The sequence below is a fragment of the Brachyhypopomus gauderio genome, chromosome 7 (assembly GCF_052324685.1).
Source record: "Brachyhypopomus gauderio isolate BG-103 chromosome 7, BGAUD_0.2, whole genome shotgun sequence".
NCBI lineage: Eukaryota > Metazoa > Chordata > Actinopteri > Gymnotiformes > Hypopomidae > Brachyhypopomus > Brachyhypopomus gauderio.
The window spans coordinates 1,633,056-1,648,539 of record NC_135217.1 but is presented as its reverse complement, the minus strand read 5'-3'; the positions used below and the strand labels follow the sequence as shown (position 1 = coordinate 1,648,539).

Here is a 15,484-nt window from a genome sequence, read left to right as displayed (position 1 = left end):
AGCTGTCAGTATCATTTGTAATATTATAATATATATCATAATAATATAGACTGTTTTACCACTCCGTAGGATGACTAATGGAACCAGCTATACCTTAAATAATAGTTACCTAGCTAGTGCTAGCTGGTGTTAGCTTACCCTGGTATAAGTGAATAAATTATTCTACAAACAATTTGTAGCCTCTATTTAACTTGGAACCGTTCGTTGTTGAATGTTCTCCAACGATACTGGAAACGTATTTAAAATTCAGTCTCGGCAGCGACGACAGGGATGAAGTAAACACACGCTCCATGCTGAGGTGAATTGACAACAACTATCTTCTGCGAGTACCGGAACTTGTTTTACCCGGCGGTGACGTATTTCCGTTTTGTTGTGAAAAGGGCCTATACTGAAGGAAAAAGCGGCTCCCAAATAGGGTCCTAAAACGGCTCCCATTGTGGAGCCGGTTCCAATCGTTCACTTCAAAGAGCCGGCTCTTAGAGCCGGATCGTTCGCGAACGACACATCACTAGACAAAAGGCCAACCTAGCGACACCGAGGTGAACTGTGACCTGTCCAAAAAGGGTACTGAGAGGGTGCTGTACTCACATGCACATATTGGTATCGTTGCTCCTTTACATGGTCAGAGTTGCGCTCAAATGGAACACGATATACTTGCTTCATACTCAGCTGGTGACGTTTTACAGTAAAACACGTTCAATTGTGGACAGGCTGACCTGGTCAATGTTTGAGAAATGAACATTATCTTCCAGGACTCTGTCCCTGATTTCCCTTAGGGTAATGGCATTGTTTTCCAAAACCAAGCTTACTATGGTGGTCTCTTGTTCAAGTGTGAATTTCCGGCATCTGCCGCATCTTGCTGGCAGTCTTTTATGGGAAGAAATTAGTCTCAAAACTCCTTACAAATGTGTAAATGATAATCCACAAATTACACATATATCACAAATACATTTCACTGTTCACAAATAAATACATTTCATTTTGTGTCTCACAATCTGAAATTTGTACAAACACTGTTCAACTTTTATAAATACATTGTAATTTGTATGTGAAACTGAATATGTTTCATTTATATTTACTTGCATATTTTTTAAAAGCTTAAGTCTCAAAATTAAAATTTAGTTATAAAATGGTGCATCTGCATTTGTGGATCACGTTGTTTTTTTGTTCATTTCCTCTCACGTATTTTGGGTTTTGAGACTTTCCTCGCGCATTTCTGCACCCGATCCACACACAAATGCACCACTCCATTCACAAAGGTGGCAACAAGTGAATAAGCCGCCACAAGGGGGCGCTTTTGATTTGGCGGAATGGTGTAATAGGCCGTATGTGAAGCCCGTTTTCGTTCTGATCTGCTCCACTCTCTCCGTACTACATGCCCGTTAGCTGATAAAAATGATATGTTATATTGCACTTACCAAAAAAGTTTCTCGTCACAGAATCCTGTACTTTGTTTAAACCGAGACGTTTTCTGAAAAACTATTTTCCTCACGCTGAATGACAATTTTGACGTCACAAGACACCGCGTGACCGCGCTAAACCAATCACGCAACGGATTTACGGCAACAAACTGGAAAAAATGACAACCTGCCTAGTGCTGTCAAATATAACCTACAGAAAGGAATCTCCCAAAATAGAATTTTATAGTGGGCATAAAATAATTATCAACAATATCGTTGATTAATATTATTTTATGCCCACTTTATATACAATAATGCACTATTTAATATTTAATTGGCCCTCAGAAATACATGAATGAGCATTATCATAATGCTCATTCATGTATTTCTGAATTAGGCCAAATTAATACTAAATAGTGGGTTATTTACAGTACAAATCACAATAATGCAAGTGACCTTTCATGTTGTCAGCTGATCAATTAATGGAAACAATTCTAATAATTATTGATAGCCATTCATGTGTTTGTAACAGGGGCTAAATGAATTCCAAGCAGTGCTTTATTTATAGAACAGCTATTGTGCAAGTGGATGATAAGGTTACTTTTCATGTTGTCATTTTTATAAATAAATGGAAATAATTGTAATTATCAATAATTATCAATAAGGACCCTTCAGGTATTCATTTATTCACCAACAACACATAAAAAACTATCAAAACAATGAGGGCATACACATCAACTGGCATTTACATCAACCGGCATAAACTTATATACATAACCATAATAAAAGGAATGACAATGATACAAATAGAATAGAAGTAAAATCTCTCTCTCTCTCTCTCTCTCTCTCACACACACACACACACACACACACACACACGCTATTCCTCACTGTCAGTGTCAGGGCAGCTATCATCATCTTTATCCTCTGTTTCCTTTGTGTTCACACAGCTGGAACACCTGCACAAGTCTGTACAACAGAGTCCTGCAGAGAAACAGGAGCATCTGTTTGTCTCACAGGCACTCTCTCTCTCTCTCTCTCTCTCTCTCTCACACACACACACACACACACACACACACACACACTCCCTCTGCAACCACAGTGTATGACATGTAGAACAGAATGAGGGGCTGGATTTCTTGTCATCATGTCACTTGAAGGTTTCCATCTTCAGTCTCTGTCCTTGATGTGAATGAGGATGCTCTACACACACACACACACACACACACACACACACACACACACACACACACACACACACACACACTCTGTCCTTGATGTGAATGAGGATGCTCTACACACACACACACACACACACACACACACACACACACTCTGTCCTTGATGTGAATGAGGATGCTCTACACACACACACACACACACACACACACACACAGTCCTTGATGTGAATGAGGATGCTCTACACACACACACACACACACACACACACACACACACACACACACACACACACTCTGTCCTTGATGTGAATGAGGATGCTCTACACACACACACACACACACACACACACACACTCTGTCCTTGATGTGAATGAGGATGCTCTACACACACACACACACACACACACACACACACACACACACACACACACACACACACACACACACACACACTCTGTCCTTGATGTGAATGAGGATGCTCTACACACACACACACACACACACACACACACACACACTCTGTCCTTGATGTGAATGAGGATGCTCTACACACACACACACACACACACACACACACACACACACACACACACACACACACACACTCTGTCCTTGATGTGAATGAGGATGCTCTACACACACACACACACACACACACACACACACACACACACACACACACACACACACACACACACTCTGTCCTTGATGTGAATGAGGACGCTCTGGTCATCCTTCACTTCAGCAGCTTCCTGCAACTTGCCTTGTACAAAAGAAAAGAACAAAGGATGAATAAATAGGCAGGCAAAAAAATGAAGACTTCATTTTTCCTGGTGGTGTGGTGTTGTAAAAATGGTGCTAGGTGTTGCACCCAAAAAAAGGATTCATTGTGCACACAGATGTACAGCACAGCCAGGACACACCTCTAGAGACAAGTCTGGTTGCTGGGGCCGCCCAGCAACACACAGGGACAGTCGGTCCGTGTACTTCGCGGCCAACGGATTTTCGTTTAGGAATCAGAAAGCGGAAGACGGAAAACGCCTCGTTTCCCGTCTTTCGTTTCAAAATTATAAAACAAAAAACGAGCCATTTCCCGATTTTTGTTTTCTGAAATAAATTTAAAAAATGGATTTTAAAAATCCTGCGTGGAAATCTGATTTCTCATTCTGTGGTGAGTTTTTATTATTTTTTTTGTATCTTGACCCGGAAATGATCGGACTCTCGCGGCACTTTTGAAACATTTGTCATGAAACATTTGACAGTTTCGTGCCAGTAGAGGGCGTGCTGCAGTTTCCGTCGTTGTCAGGTGTATTTTGGATATAGGTGGGATGGAAATGGGCAGTTATATCCTTTTTCGAGAAAGCAGACGTGTTACACTTAAGGAAGATGACATGTCTGTGGACAAGATATGCAGGATTTTTCAGGTGCCGTAACTGTTCAACTTGTAACTGATATATTTACATATAAGAATATTTATTTTAGCTTTATGGAGCCTTGGTTAGCTTAATGGCATGTGATCCAGTTAATGCTAATGTTAGCTAAAAGTAACTTTGTGATACGTTTAAGCACTTAAAGTACATTGAAATATGATTTAGAATTTAATGTTTCCAATATTATTTTGTCCAGATGTTTATGTTCTAAATAACATAAAATCTGTGAATAATTAGCACTTAATAATTTAATTATTTTTCCAAATTAAACAGGTTACTTGCAGTAGTCTGTACATTACAGATGATGCAAACACTGCAATATTTCCAGAGCCAGCAGGACATTTTTCCATCCTAAATCTTTCATACCTCAGTCATTATGAGGTCCATGGAGATCCAGTTCTTAGTCCACTTCCTGCAAGTAGATCCCTACCCACTCCTGGTATTCCATTTGCCTTCATGCACCGACCCTCACCTTCTGCTCTGACTGACACACCACAGCCTTCAGCTGGAATGCCACGAGCAAGCAACCAGTTTCCAGCAAGATCTTTCCAAAGGTTAGCTGTTAAATATTTAACTTGTCTTTAGTAGTAAAATCTCTCTACATCCATATTTTTAATTATCTAATTCCTCCACAGGTCTATCCATATTGCCACAATAGTAAATGATAAGCTCAGCACTTCCAGAACAGTCATCATTCGCTTTTTGGAAGCTGAAGCAAATGTGGAAGGAATAACACAGAAGGTGAAGGATGCCTTGGGCTGTGAGGAGGTGATTACCCTGACAGACAGCCAAGGAAATGAAATAGTGGACTCGGAGGGCACAAGAAGTAAGCTAAGTGATCAAAAACTTGCTTCTTACATTTTACCATTAAAGTTATTAAATATAGAAAATACATTGTCTTCTCCTAAGGTTCCCATTACTGGAAACAGAACTCCAGAAAAGTCTATGCAATCTCTGAGGATGACTTTGTGGAGTTCCAGAATGGAAGAACAGCTAAAGCAAGGTAATGTATGTAAAGTCAAACTCATTCTCTACACAAGGGCAAACAGTATAAGTAAGTTTACCTGGCAAATATTTTTTAAAAGAAAACCTGAAGGCCTCATAGGCAGATATAAGAAAAATATTCATACATTTGGTGATTTCACTATTTTCCGTCGTTCTACATTTAAGTCGAAGGGCCGACGACAGTATGAGCATACAAGGGGTCATTGGCAAAATTGACCAACTAAAGCAAGCTGCTCAGAGCCTCCAAGATATCACCTCAGCAATAAACCAGCTGTCTGAGCTTGCAAAGAACACATGCAAAGCAGTGACTGATGCCCACCTGCATTCTGTAAAGGATGCCTTTGCCTGCCTCATTTGCAAAGGTATGCATTACACATTTCAGCAAATATAAATGGTGTTTAATTTTCTTATTTTACATTTAAAGTAACTGGCACATATTTTTCTGTATCAATTTCTTTTTTTAAACCTTGTAGGCCTAATGGAGGAACCCATGTTTTCCACATGCTGTGAGTCTCTAGTTGGATGCCGAACATGTGTGGAGCAGTTCACTGTCTGAAATGCAGAGCTGAAGATTTTGATCGTAGAGTACACCAGGTTAAGGGTCCCCATGCTGTTCTCTCTCTCCTCAAAGAGATATAAATGTGGAATTCATGTACAATTGTTTGAATAGAAATGGGCATTTGTCACTGCAAAGCTGAAGAGTGCAGAGGCAACATCACACCAACTTAATTGACCATGTTTTCCTACAAAGGAACCTTTTATAAAATCAGCTTGGGTGGTGTTGGCATATATATTAACCTGCAGCCTCTGCAGCTTATCAGTAACGCATTTCCTCATCCTGTTTGATGGGTGGTTTTCTCTATAATCACAATCTTGTTTACTTGGCTGTCCATAGGTTTCAAGCAGTTTGATGTTTATAACATGGTTTGGGAGTTGAACAGTAGTTGGTAACTGCGGTTTACCACTTCATTATGTAATTATTAATGTTACATTGTTTAAATGATATACGAGCTTGGGTGTTACACAAAAGTAGAATTTAAAAAAAGAATTCGAGAATTGCAAGTTCTTCTTTATTGCCAACAATCAGAAACAAGATTGTTTCAAGCAATTATTTGAACTGTTATAAATTGAAACAGCTTGTAGTTTTCTCTGCAATAAAATTTTTTTATGGAGAAATGTACTCATTTCTTAATTGAATGCCACTAATGGATCACACACAACGTCTGGTGATGTCAATAAGAAACCTAACAGCATCTTTAAAGGGTCCATAGTTATGATGAACCACGTGTTGGTACAGTGAAAACAAGTCAAAATGAGAACCAAACTCCATTTCAGTCCACTGTTTGGCTTCTTCGGAGGGGAAAGGCTCCAGTCCAAAAACGGAATCTCTCTTCAAGGCTGATCCCACCTCCCGCTGATACAGGTCAGCTGCAGCAGCACCATTAGGCAGAAGGTCCTCAGGAAGTTTTGCAGGACACCCCCCTTTAGCCAGCTCATTTGGTATTCCTTTTCCTGCATGACAAGTGTGTTTTAAGGGTTTACAAATGAATGAGTTAAAATTTACTTGTTATAATAAAGTGAACATAACTAACATTCACACCATTTAGAAATCTATTTATGAATTTATCTTATTACTTTAGTGTTCCTTCAAAGGGGTGATTGTGTTCATTGATCAGATTTAGATATACTCAATAATAAGGAAATCTACACAAAATAGCAAGATATCCAAATAATTCAGGACAAATCGAGGTATATTATAAATTGAAACTACCCCATCTATTGAAAATTTCAGTTAGTAGTGAATATACAGATATGCAAATAAGCTACACATTCGTAAGTGCAAGTCATATGGAAATTTACTATAGAGTGGTAAACTAAATTTAAATTGCTTCGTTAACAAAATATTCTTGTAACAGAACCAGTAAAAAGGAATGAATCCTACCTGGGATCCTGTGTGCATTCCATGCCCCTACAACATTAGTGATACCAATCCTGGCTATCTGGCATGTGAAGTTTGACACACAGTACTTGGATGTGCTGTCCTCCATGTCCAGTTCCTCCATGTCCACCAGCTGTACCAAAGCTGTCTTCAGAGGATAGTTGACTCAGGCATTTACCTCTGACCACATTCTCTCAATCACATGGTTCTGTGCATATTTTAAAACAGCATGATGAGGCTTGTTCTCATCTGAAATACACTAGTTTATAAAAGAAAGTTAATAAAAAAAAAAGTAAATATTTAAATATTGTTACCCTTGTAGAAGGTGTCTGAATGTAGGGCTACCTCTGACAGTTGTATCTGTATTCTGCCAGCCTTTCCTGGATGAACAGTGCCAGGTAAAACTCCTTCCCACAGTCAACTCTGACCTGATCCCACAGTCCACAGGAAAGCAGAGCAGATCTGAAAATAAAACACGCAAACTTAAACCCTTTAAATATAACAAGCACCCCAGCTACTCTTAAAGTAACGATAAAAAAAGTATTTAGTTAAAACTGGACAGAACAATAACAGACTGAGGGATAAATGAATACTAGTAGCACTAGTCAGGTTATTTTACCTGTACACATCCTCGTAAATGATGATGTTTTTTACCGGCATGGTGGAATGACCGACAATCTTCTTGCTGAAACAATCAATAGCCATGACATGGGTCACTCCAAACATAACAAGTTTTTCATTTTGATCTAAGTGGAGCTTATGACCCATGTATTCTGCATTGTAGGGTATGGGGTTCAGATTTCGGGCACCCTAAAATAAAACAATAAACGCTCAATATATTTGCAAGATTAGATTCTCATCACCAGTGCTCTCCTGGAAAACTGGTATTTAACATTACCTGCTGTCTTGCCGCATGATAAGGTTGATAAATACTTCTCAACACTTTGCCCACTCTGCCTTCAGAAGCTTTAATGCCTTTTGCAGAAAGATATCCAGTCATCATTTTTCGACCAAAAGATGATCCAGTCTAGAAGGGGGGGGGGGGGGGGGAACGACACAGGTCACTACATGCTTGGAGAAAAAAAATTAGAAGCTTGTTATGTTTGCAATCTCCAACATAGTCACTTAAAAAAAGGTTTCAGCACAGAAGCTGACAGTTTATCCATAGAGGCACTAAATAGGGAAGTGTACTGGTAAAAATAACTTTACATTTCCAGTGGAATGTGTGGAGAAGCAAGATTGTTAATACTTATCATGATAATTAGAGGTGTCAATTCCAGGTTCATAGATTAAAAGTCCTCACCAGGATTTTGCTCAAGCTTGCTAGATTTTCTAATTAGCAATCCAGATCAAATTAGTGGAATCAACACAATCCAGGAAGCCTGAGGAAAATCCTGGTGAGGACTTTTAATCTATGAACCTGGAATTGACACCTCTAATAATAATGTGACTAGCAAAATATATGATTTGGATAAATTATGTGTATAGTCCTTCCATAAATTTTTATCCACGTATCCAGTTCAACGTGGCAGGTGGGTTACAGCCTGGACAGGTCATCTCGCAGGGCTAACAGTGGAATTAAATGGGCCACTCAATTAAATCTGCAAATTGTAGCATGTCTGGCTTCCATTAGCTTGTAGTCAGCTTTTTAGCTATATTAATGTAGCCATTGCATATTTCACAAAAAACATTCATCATAAAAAATATAACAATGAAAAGCTTACCTCAGCAATACCTTCAGCGACTTCCACTTCAAGCTGGCTGTCTGAACAAAATTGTGTGAATCATGGCTCTGAATCAAATCAAACGTAGCGCCAATGTCTGTGGGTGCCGTGAGAGTTCCGATCATTTCCGGGTCAAGATACAAAAAATAAATAAAAAACTCATGAGAAATGAGAAATCAGATTTCCACGCCGGATTTTTAAAATCGATTTTTTAATTTTAATCAGAAAACAAAAATCGGGAAATGGCTCGTTTTCCGTTCTATGTTTTATAATTTTGAAACGAAAGACGGGAAACGATGCATTTTCCGTCTTTCGCTTTCTGATTCCTAAACGAAAATCCGTTGGCCGCGAAGTACACGGACCACAGTCCCAAGTGTACAAGTGTGAGAGGGGCAGTGGGGGGTTGGGGGAATTGACCGGGGGAGGGGCTTGCTGCTGTAAAGCAGTGTGTTGACCAGACAGGGCATCAGGCTGAGGAGCCACAATTCTAAACAGGTATTCAGTGGCATATTAACATCGGGCATGCTATGACATTTATACAAACATACCCAGTACCCCATTAAAGTCAAAGTGTGCTTCATTCTATATAAAAGATCTAAAACACTGGGGGGGCATATTATAGGCATGGGGATGTTATGTATTGGAAAGTAATTTCACACACATGCACAACACATTATGGCAATTCAGACATACATTGATATTAGAATTAGACAAATACAAGGATTGTGTAGCAGTGTAGGCTACATAGTAATTCAACTTTTCCCAACATCTGTGTGTGTGTGTGTGTGTGTGTGTGTGTGTGTGTTGGGGGATGGGATGCATTTGCATAGACTACCTACTGTGTGGTGGGGGTGAGGGTGATACCCAGTCTTACCTGCAGTTAGTCTGTGTTTTTGTCAAAGCTTCTTTTTGGCGTCTGCCACCCGCGATGACAAATTTGCAGACTTTCTTGCAAATGATGCAGATGGCAGGAAGAACGGGGCCGGAGCTCGAGATGGAGAGGCTTGATCTGGACCGAAGTTTCCTGGTCGGAGTTCTTTCGATCTCTCGCTGGTCAATAATCCTCCGGTACCGTGTGGGATGGAAAGCCGCATCATCGGGAATTTCTTCAAATCCAGTTCAAGACTGTTTGAAACTTTCTGCTACTTTCTGCCACTGCCGAAGACTATTTCGATAAGTATTCCACCTTGTGCTGGTGAAATTCTGTATTTCCTCATGCTTAACAGAATATATATGCATGTAACAAACCTTACGTTTCGAAGATTTCTTTTTTTTTTACACTTTCGGACGAGATTTCCTCTTCTTCGGTACCGCTGGATGAACACGCTGCTACTACGACGTCTGCTCGTGTTTACTAGCTCAGCTGACATACCAGCGATCCGATTGGTCCATTCTGATGACGTCTCAACCGTGTCACCTCTCGCGAGCCAAAGTGTTATTACGCCTGCCGAATATGTACATACGCCTTACCAGGCACTAGTCCTTCCATTAAACGCTGCGAACAAAAAAAGTACTGTATTTTGAGCGGTGAAACTTTTTTTTAAACCTCAACATAACTCGTTCTTTTTATGAGCTGAAGCGTGCTTGGTTCGGAGAGCGCGGAGCGGAATTTCTTTTCTGAAGGACTTTTCGATGTTCACCTTACGGTGAACCACGTAGAAGCGAGTAATTGGATTGAATGTCGCCACAATGGACCAGCAAGACGGATGGGTAAGTTAGAAAACGCTACATTGGTTTTCATGTAAATTTGACAAACTCATCATGTAAATTGATTGTTGTGAGTTATGACCATAGGCTAATTAACAGAACGAGTTTGTTCTAGTTTTTTTTTCGAATTCGCAGCTAGCTAGTTAACTAGCGTTACATTTTAGACTGCTGTGTGTTTGGTCTAGCAACATAGTAGAATCGTTTCTGTTAATTAACCCAAGTGACTTAGTTAGGTTAAACAGAATATATTTCTGATTGTAGATCAGTGGAGAGTTCCACAATATAGGGGTTCTCAATTTATCTAAGAAACTAAAACTAAAGTCAAACCTGCCCAAAGGGAAAAGAGCTGGTGTACTGTTTTTTTTTATCCTCTGATTTGTCCTTAAATTATCTGGCCAACTGAGAACAAATAGTGACACTGTCTGCTGAAAATACAGCATGGTCAGCTGAAACTGGTTAAGCTGGTTTAGTTGAGCTGATTGAATAAAACTGGATTGACTAATTGACCAGCCTGGTGTATGCTTGATGGTTAATTTGTTTAACCATCATTAACCATCATGATTAATTTGGCTGAGTTAGTCAAGCAATATGACTAAGTCAGTAACAGACTACAACGCATATTGTAAGCTGGTAACCAAGTAAAAGTTATATTCCAGTTAAATCAGTTCATTGATCACCATGGTTTTTTGATGTATGATCACCATTTTTGGTTTCTGATGTATGATCAGCATATTTTACACCTTGACCTTGTAAGATTTGCTGTAATTTTGCCTCAAACCATCCATCAGACAAACTAACTGCTTTTTAGCAATAGTAGCAAATGTTTTCTCTCTTTCTGTTAATTGTATTTCTGTTATGTATAAATTAATTGTGACTTTGTTGCTCCATTTCTAGGAGCTGTTAAAATAACACATCCTGGAGAGGTTACATGACCGGGTGGTACATGCTTTACAGCAAACAACACTTGATGTTGATTATCTGGAGTTTGTATGTAGGCAAGAAATAGTTTTTCTTGATGCTGTGTCACAGAATGTTCAAATATCCCATGATGTTAAACAAAAGCTAAGAGAGCTACACAACACAATTCAGAGTTATAGAGACAACCAAGACCTGCGTCCTGTGGTTCAAGTTGAAAAAAGAAACAAGACTGGGCGGCCCCAGATAATAATACCTACTGAACACCTTGCTCATCTCCTCGAAATTGGGCTGCCTGTGACTACAATTGCAAGTCTGTTGGGAGTGTCTCGTGCTACTCTGTTCAGAAGAATGGCTGAAAACAACCTTTCCATCAGAGGAATGTACAGTACTTACACAGATGCTGAACTAGATGAACATGTGTCACGGATCAAAGAAACAATGCCACATGCTGGATATAGATTAGTAAAGGGGACTCTGGAAGCACAGGGACACCGAGTACAATGGGATCGTGTCAAAGCATCAATGCATCGTGTGGACAGTCTAGGGATTTTGTCGAGAATGACACAATTAGGATGCGTCATCAGGCGAACATACTCCGTGCCTTGCCCCAAATATCTAGTACACATAGACACAAACCATAAGCTCATCAGGTAAATAGTCATTGTGTATGAGACATTGCATAATTTAATGTGTTCCAAGTACATAGTATTTTATGTATGGTTTTCTTGTTTCCAGTTTACTGTGTGGCTACCATTAATTGTCCGTCCATCTGCCCCCCCCCCTCCCCAACAGGTATAATATAGTCATTTTTGCTGGTATTGATGGCTTTTCGCGCAAGGTGAGCAAAACATTTGCCATCATCTCAATTTTATTTATATTTAATCAGCAATTCTGTTTTAAGTCAGTCACTATAAATCAATCTCTAAATCATGATTAAATTTACTTAATTTACTTACTTTTAATTAGGAAAAAAACAACAAACTAAAGTGTTTATTGTTTGGGATTACTAATTTGTTATTGTATTGTACGTTAACTGCCTAGCAAGTCCTTATATTAAAGAATAGTTTGGGCTTTCTGCTTCTATTTTTAATTATAATAATATAATCAAGAATAAACAGGAACTTGTCTGTACAGTGTATATTGTCATGACTTGTTGATTTGAATATATAAAACTTTGTAGATCATGTACTTGAAAACTGCAGACAACAACCGTTCAAACACCACACTCAAGTTCTTCAGCCAGGCTGTTGAAGAATTTGGGTATCCACTCAGGTAAGATAAATGCTTTTTTATATAGTTTGAGCTGGTACAGCAAGACCTTCTAAGACAAGTGTATTTGTGAAATGATTTAAAGTGACTGTTGGTTAGTTGTTAACTCCTTGAACGGGTGGATTATGTTATCATAGAGTGCGAGCTGATCAAGGGGGAGAAAATGTTGGAGTGGCACGCCTGATGTTTACTGTGCGTGGCCCAGACAGCGGAAGCTTCATAGCAGGCAAAAGTGTGCACAACCAACGGTAAGCTAGACCATTCATAATTTGCCTCTAAAATAAAGCCTTTAACCCTGAGATTCTCAAACTTTTGTAGCATCATTCACATATTCTGCTTGGTTTATTATAATCACATCATTCTAATTAAAGGAAAGATTTAATTTAATCTGACTAAAGGCCCCTTCACACAGATGCATTTGTTTTTTTACTTTTACATAGTGGAACCTTTACATACTGAGTATGACATGTTTTTTGCCTTGTGGACACTATAAACAAGACTAAACTTTGATTGGTGATATTCAAAAGCATGTGTTTTTCTGCCTTTTCCTGCTTATATGTTTAGATTGCAACCATGACAACAAAGCTTGGGTACTTAGTACTGATTGGTCAAGCAATTTTAACACATCTGACACTGCAGGAACTTCAATTCAAGGCTCTAACAACAAAAAAGATTGCAGCATAATGGTCCATTAGTTTTGGACTGTATGTGAAAGCTACAATGAATGTGTTAATCGTTTTTAATCTTTCAATATAGTGTAGAGAGGCTGTGGCGGGATCTTTGGATGGGGGTCACCAGCGTCTTCTATCAGATCTTGCATACTCTGGAGGAGGAAGGCCTGTTGGACCTCAGCAGCCTTATTCACTTGTTCTGTTGCCACTACATCTTTTTGCCACGTCTGCAAGCAAGCCTTGAGGTATTCAGAGAAGGATGGGACAACCATGCTTTGAGGACGGAGCATAACCTCACACCAAACCAACTGTGGGAAGTTGGGCAGATGCAAAGTCCCATTGCTAATCCTGAGGTAATTCAACAAATTGTCACTGAAAGTGAAATATCTAAGTAATATCAAACGGATCATTTTTTGTTCGACAAAAGAACCATGACAGTTACTGTACAAGAACTAATAGTTTTTTTCTTTCTTTTTCAGGTGATGAACATTCCGCATATAGACTGGGAGGACAGTGGCTATGTTAACAGTTCAGATACTGGTGTAAATCTACCACAGCTGGATTGTCCTCTAACTCCTCAACAAATGGAGCAACTCAGAGAATACATTGACCCTCTGCACCCCTCAGAGTCAAATGGCATGGACCTTTTCTTAAACACAGTCCAGTATGTGGAAAGTTTGCTCGAGGCACGTTAGATACGTTGCCTTTTAGTCTTATTCCAAAACTTGAACACTTTTTATTTATTTACTTACTTTTTCCACCTCATTAATTTAGTAATAAGTGCATTAAAGCTAAAATAAATTTGTTCTCTGTAGAGAATATTTTATTCTTTCACTAGAATATTTAACCACTAAAATTTTCTCTGCTCAATAAAACATTTTACCTGAGGTGTACAAACGTTTGTGTAAGAAGGTATATGTTAAAGTACTATTATCAGTCCTGTGACCGTGTACAAGTGAGAATACAGCTAGCAACATTGTCCTTTTCTTTATTAAAGCCAATTGAAACATTCAATTATTTTAACAATTGAAAAGCAACAAAAATGCAATGGGCTGCATGGAGAACAGGTGTTAGGTGATGTAGCTTGGGCTGCCCCAGAGGTGTAATGTCCTGCCATGACATTTCCCTTCAACATTAATTCTATGGACATAAAGTAGATAAGAACAAATGAATGGTTTAAGACAAATAACAGACCTTAACCACTACCAAAGGAACAGCAAAATGTGGTACTCTAATTAAACTACACAGTGTTTCAAGACTACAAGAACAAAAATAACATGCAAAACAAAGTGTGGTGCAGATCCATTCACACTAGACCAAAGCCACTCTCCACAGACTTCAGACATGCCAGCATGTCTTTCTTTAGAGCTGAGTAAGAGGTATAGTGGTTTGGCAGACGCAAGCGCTCGTAGCAGGTGGATGAGCTGGGTAAGTGATGCAGGCCTTTGGATTGCACTACTTCCAGTTTGAGGTTATGGCATGGCAATTCCCAACCAGTCCAGAACTTCATGAGCTGCCGTAAATCATCTGAGGATGCTAGAGGTGAAACATAACTCTTTAGTGCATCAGGAATAACATTTCCACTTTAGAATACTCCACTTTTTCCACAAATACCTTCTTCAACAAAGGTTCTGAAAAACCCTGTAATAAGAGTCAACGTCTCTCTCTGCATGTCCTCATCACTGTCATTTTGCCTTGACTGAGGCCACTGAATCCACTGTCGTACCATCTGGGTGAAAGTACCAGATGTGTATATGTTCAATATCTTACAACTGTGTTGATATAAGCACCACTGAAACATGTTTAAAGCCCAGGTGTCTTATTTTAGTCTATTACCTGTTGACTCACCTGAGAAGTAAGTTCAACATCTGACTCTCTGGGAAACAAGAGGGGCACCACATCAGGCCTACAAGTGATGAGATGCCAAATACCAGTCTCCTTCAATCCCTTCCTCAGCTGCTTTATTTGGGCATGAACTCTGCCAAGGACCTGTGTAGTAAAAAAAAAGTTCTTTAGTTTTTTGCATTTTCAAACACATATGTTTGGGTTATTAATACATTAGTTTACTGTTCTTAAACAGACATCACTATTGGGTTGTTTGTACCAAATCAATAATTAACGAAATTCTTCATTACTGCTTGTAATATAAAAATAGCCACATAGTGATTGAATGCTCAGATAGTTTGTATATAGACAAAGTTCTTCAATCTCATCCACACAGGTTTAGTGTGGCACACATA

At 39.2% G+C, this 15,484-nt stretch overlaps 1 protein-coding gene, 3 long non-coding RNA genes and 1 pseudogene across 5 annotated transcripts in view; 2 read left to right on the top strand and 3 right to left on the bottom strand.

Annotated features, from left to right (window-relative positions):
* Positions 1 to 2,130: 2,130 nt before the first annotated feature.
* LOC143518449 (uncharacterized) overlaps positions 2,131 to 15,484 on the bottom strand; it is a 153,623-nt gene continuing 140,269 nt past the window's right edge. The window contains exon 3 of the long non-coding RNA XR_013132192.1: positions 2,131 to 3,344. This is a non-coding gene — a long non-coding RNA (uncharacterized LOC143518449). The remainder of the gene's footprint in view (positions 3,345 to 15,484) is intronic.
* LOC143518440 (uncharacterized) lies at positions 4,370 to 5,294 on the top strand. Its single transcript, XR_013132183.1, has 4 exons — positions 4,370 to 4,565; positions 4,647 to 4,837; positions 4,921 to 5,014; positions 5,182 to 5,294. It is a non-coding gene; the product is annotated as an uncharacterized LOC143518440 (long non-coding RNA).
* On the bottom strand, positions 6,227 to 7,660 carry LOC143518316 (uncharacterized; annotated as a pseudogene). The gene is made up of 4 exons (XR_013132157.1): positions 7,575 to 7,660; positions 7,270 to 7,474; positions 6,959 to 7,163; positions 6,227 to 6,528 (listed from the first exon to the last, which is right to left on the bottom strand). The product of XR_013132157.1 is annotated as an uncharacterized LOC143518316 (transcript).
* LOC143518451 (uncharacterized) lies at positions 7,853 to 10,007 on the bottom strand. The gene is made up of 3 exons (XR_013132194.1): positions 9,554 to 10,007; positions 8,680 to 8,776; positions 7,853 to 7,982 (listed from the first exon to the last, which is right to left on the bottom strand). It is a non-coding gene; the product is annotated as an uncharacterized LOC143518451 (long non-coding RNA).
* On the top strand, positions 12,073 to 14,063 carry LOC143518427 (uncharacterized). The gene is made up of 5 exons (XM_077010910.1): positions 12,073 to 12,142; positions 12,485 to 12,576; positions 12,711 to 12,821; positions 13,330 to 13,597; positions 13,724 to 14,063. The coding sequence occupies exons 2-5, from the start codon at positions 12,488 to 12,490 to the stop codon at positions 13,937 to 13,939; spliced, it is 684 nt and encodes a 227-aa protein (XP_076867025.1). The 5' UTR covers positions 12,073 to 12,142; positions 12,485 to 12,487; the 3' UTR covers positions 13,940 to 14,063.

Bases quoted from the DNA above. Each gene is read 5' to 3' on its own strand.
- LOC143518427 (XM_077010910.1), top strand. From the start codon at position 12,488: ATGTACTTGAAAACTGCAGACAACAACCGTTCAAACACCACACTCAAG. The intron at 12,577-12,710 runs GTAAGATAAATG...ATGTTATCATAG, and splicing joins GAATTTGGGTATCCACTCAG to AGTGCGAGCTGATCAAGGGG. The intron at 12,822-13,329 runs GTAAGCTAGACC...CTTTCAATATAG, and splicing joins AAAAGTGTGCACAACCAACG to TGTAGAGAGGCTGTGGCGGG.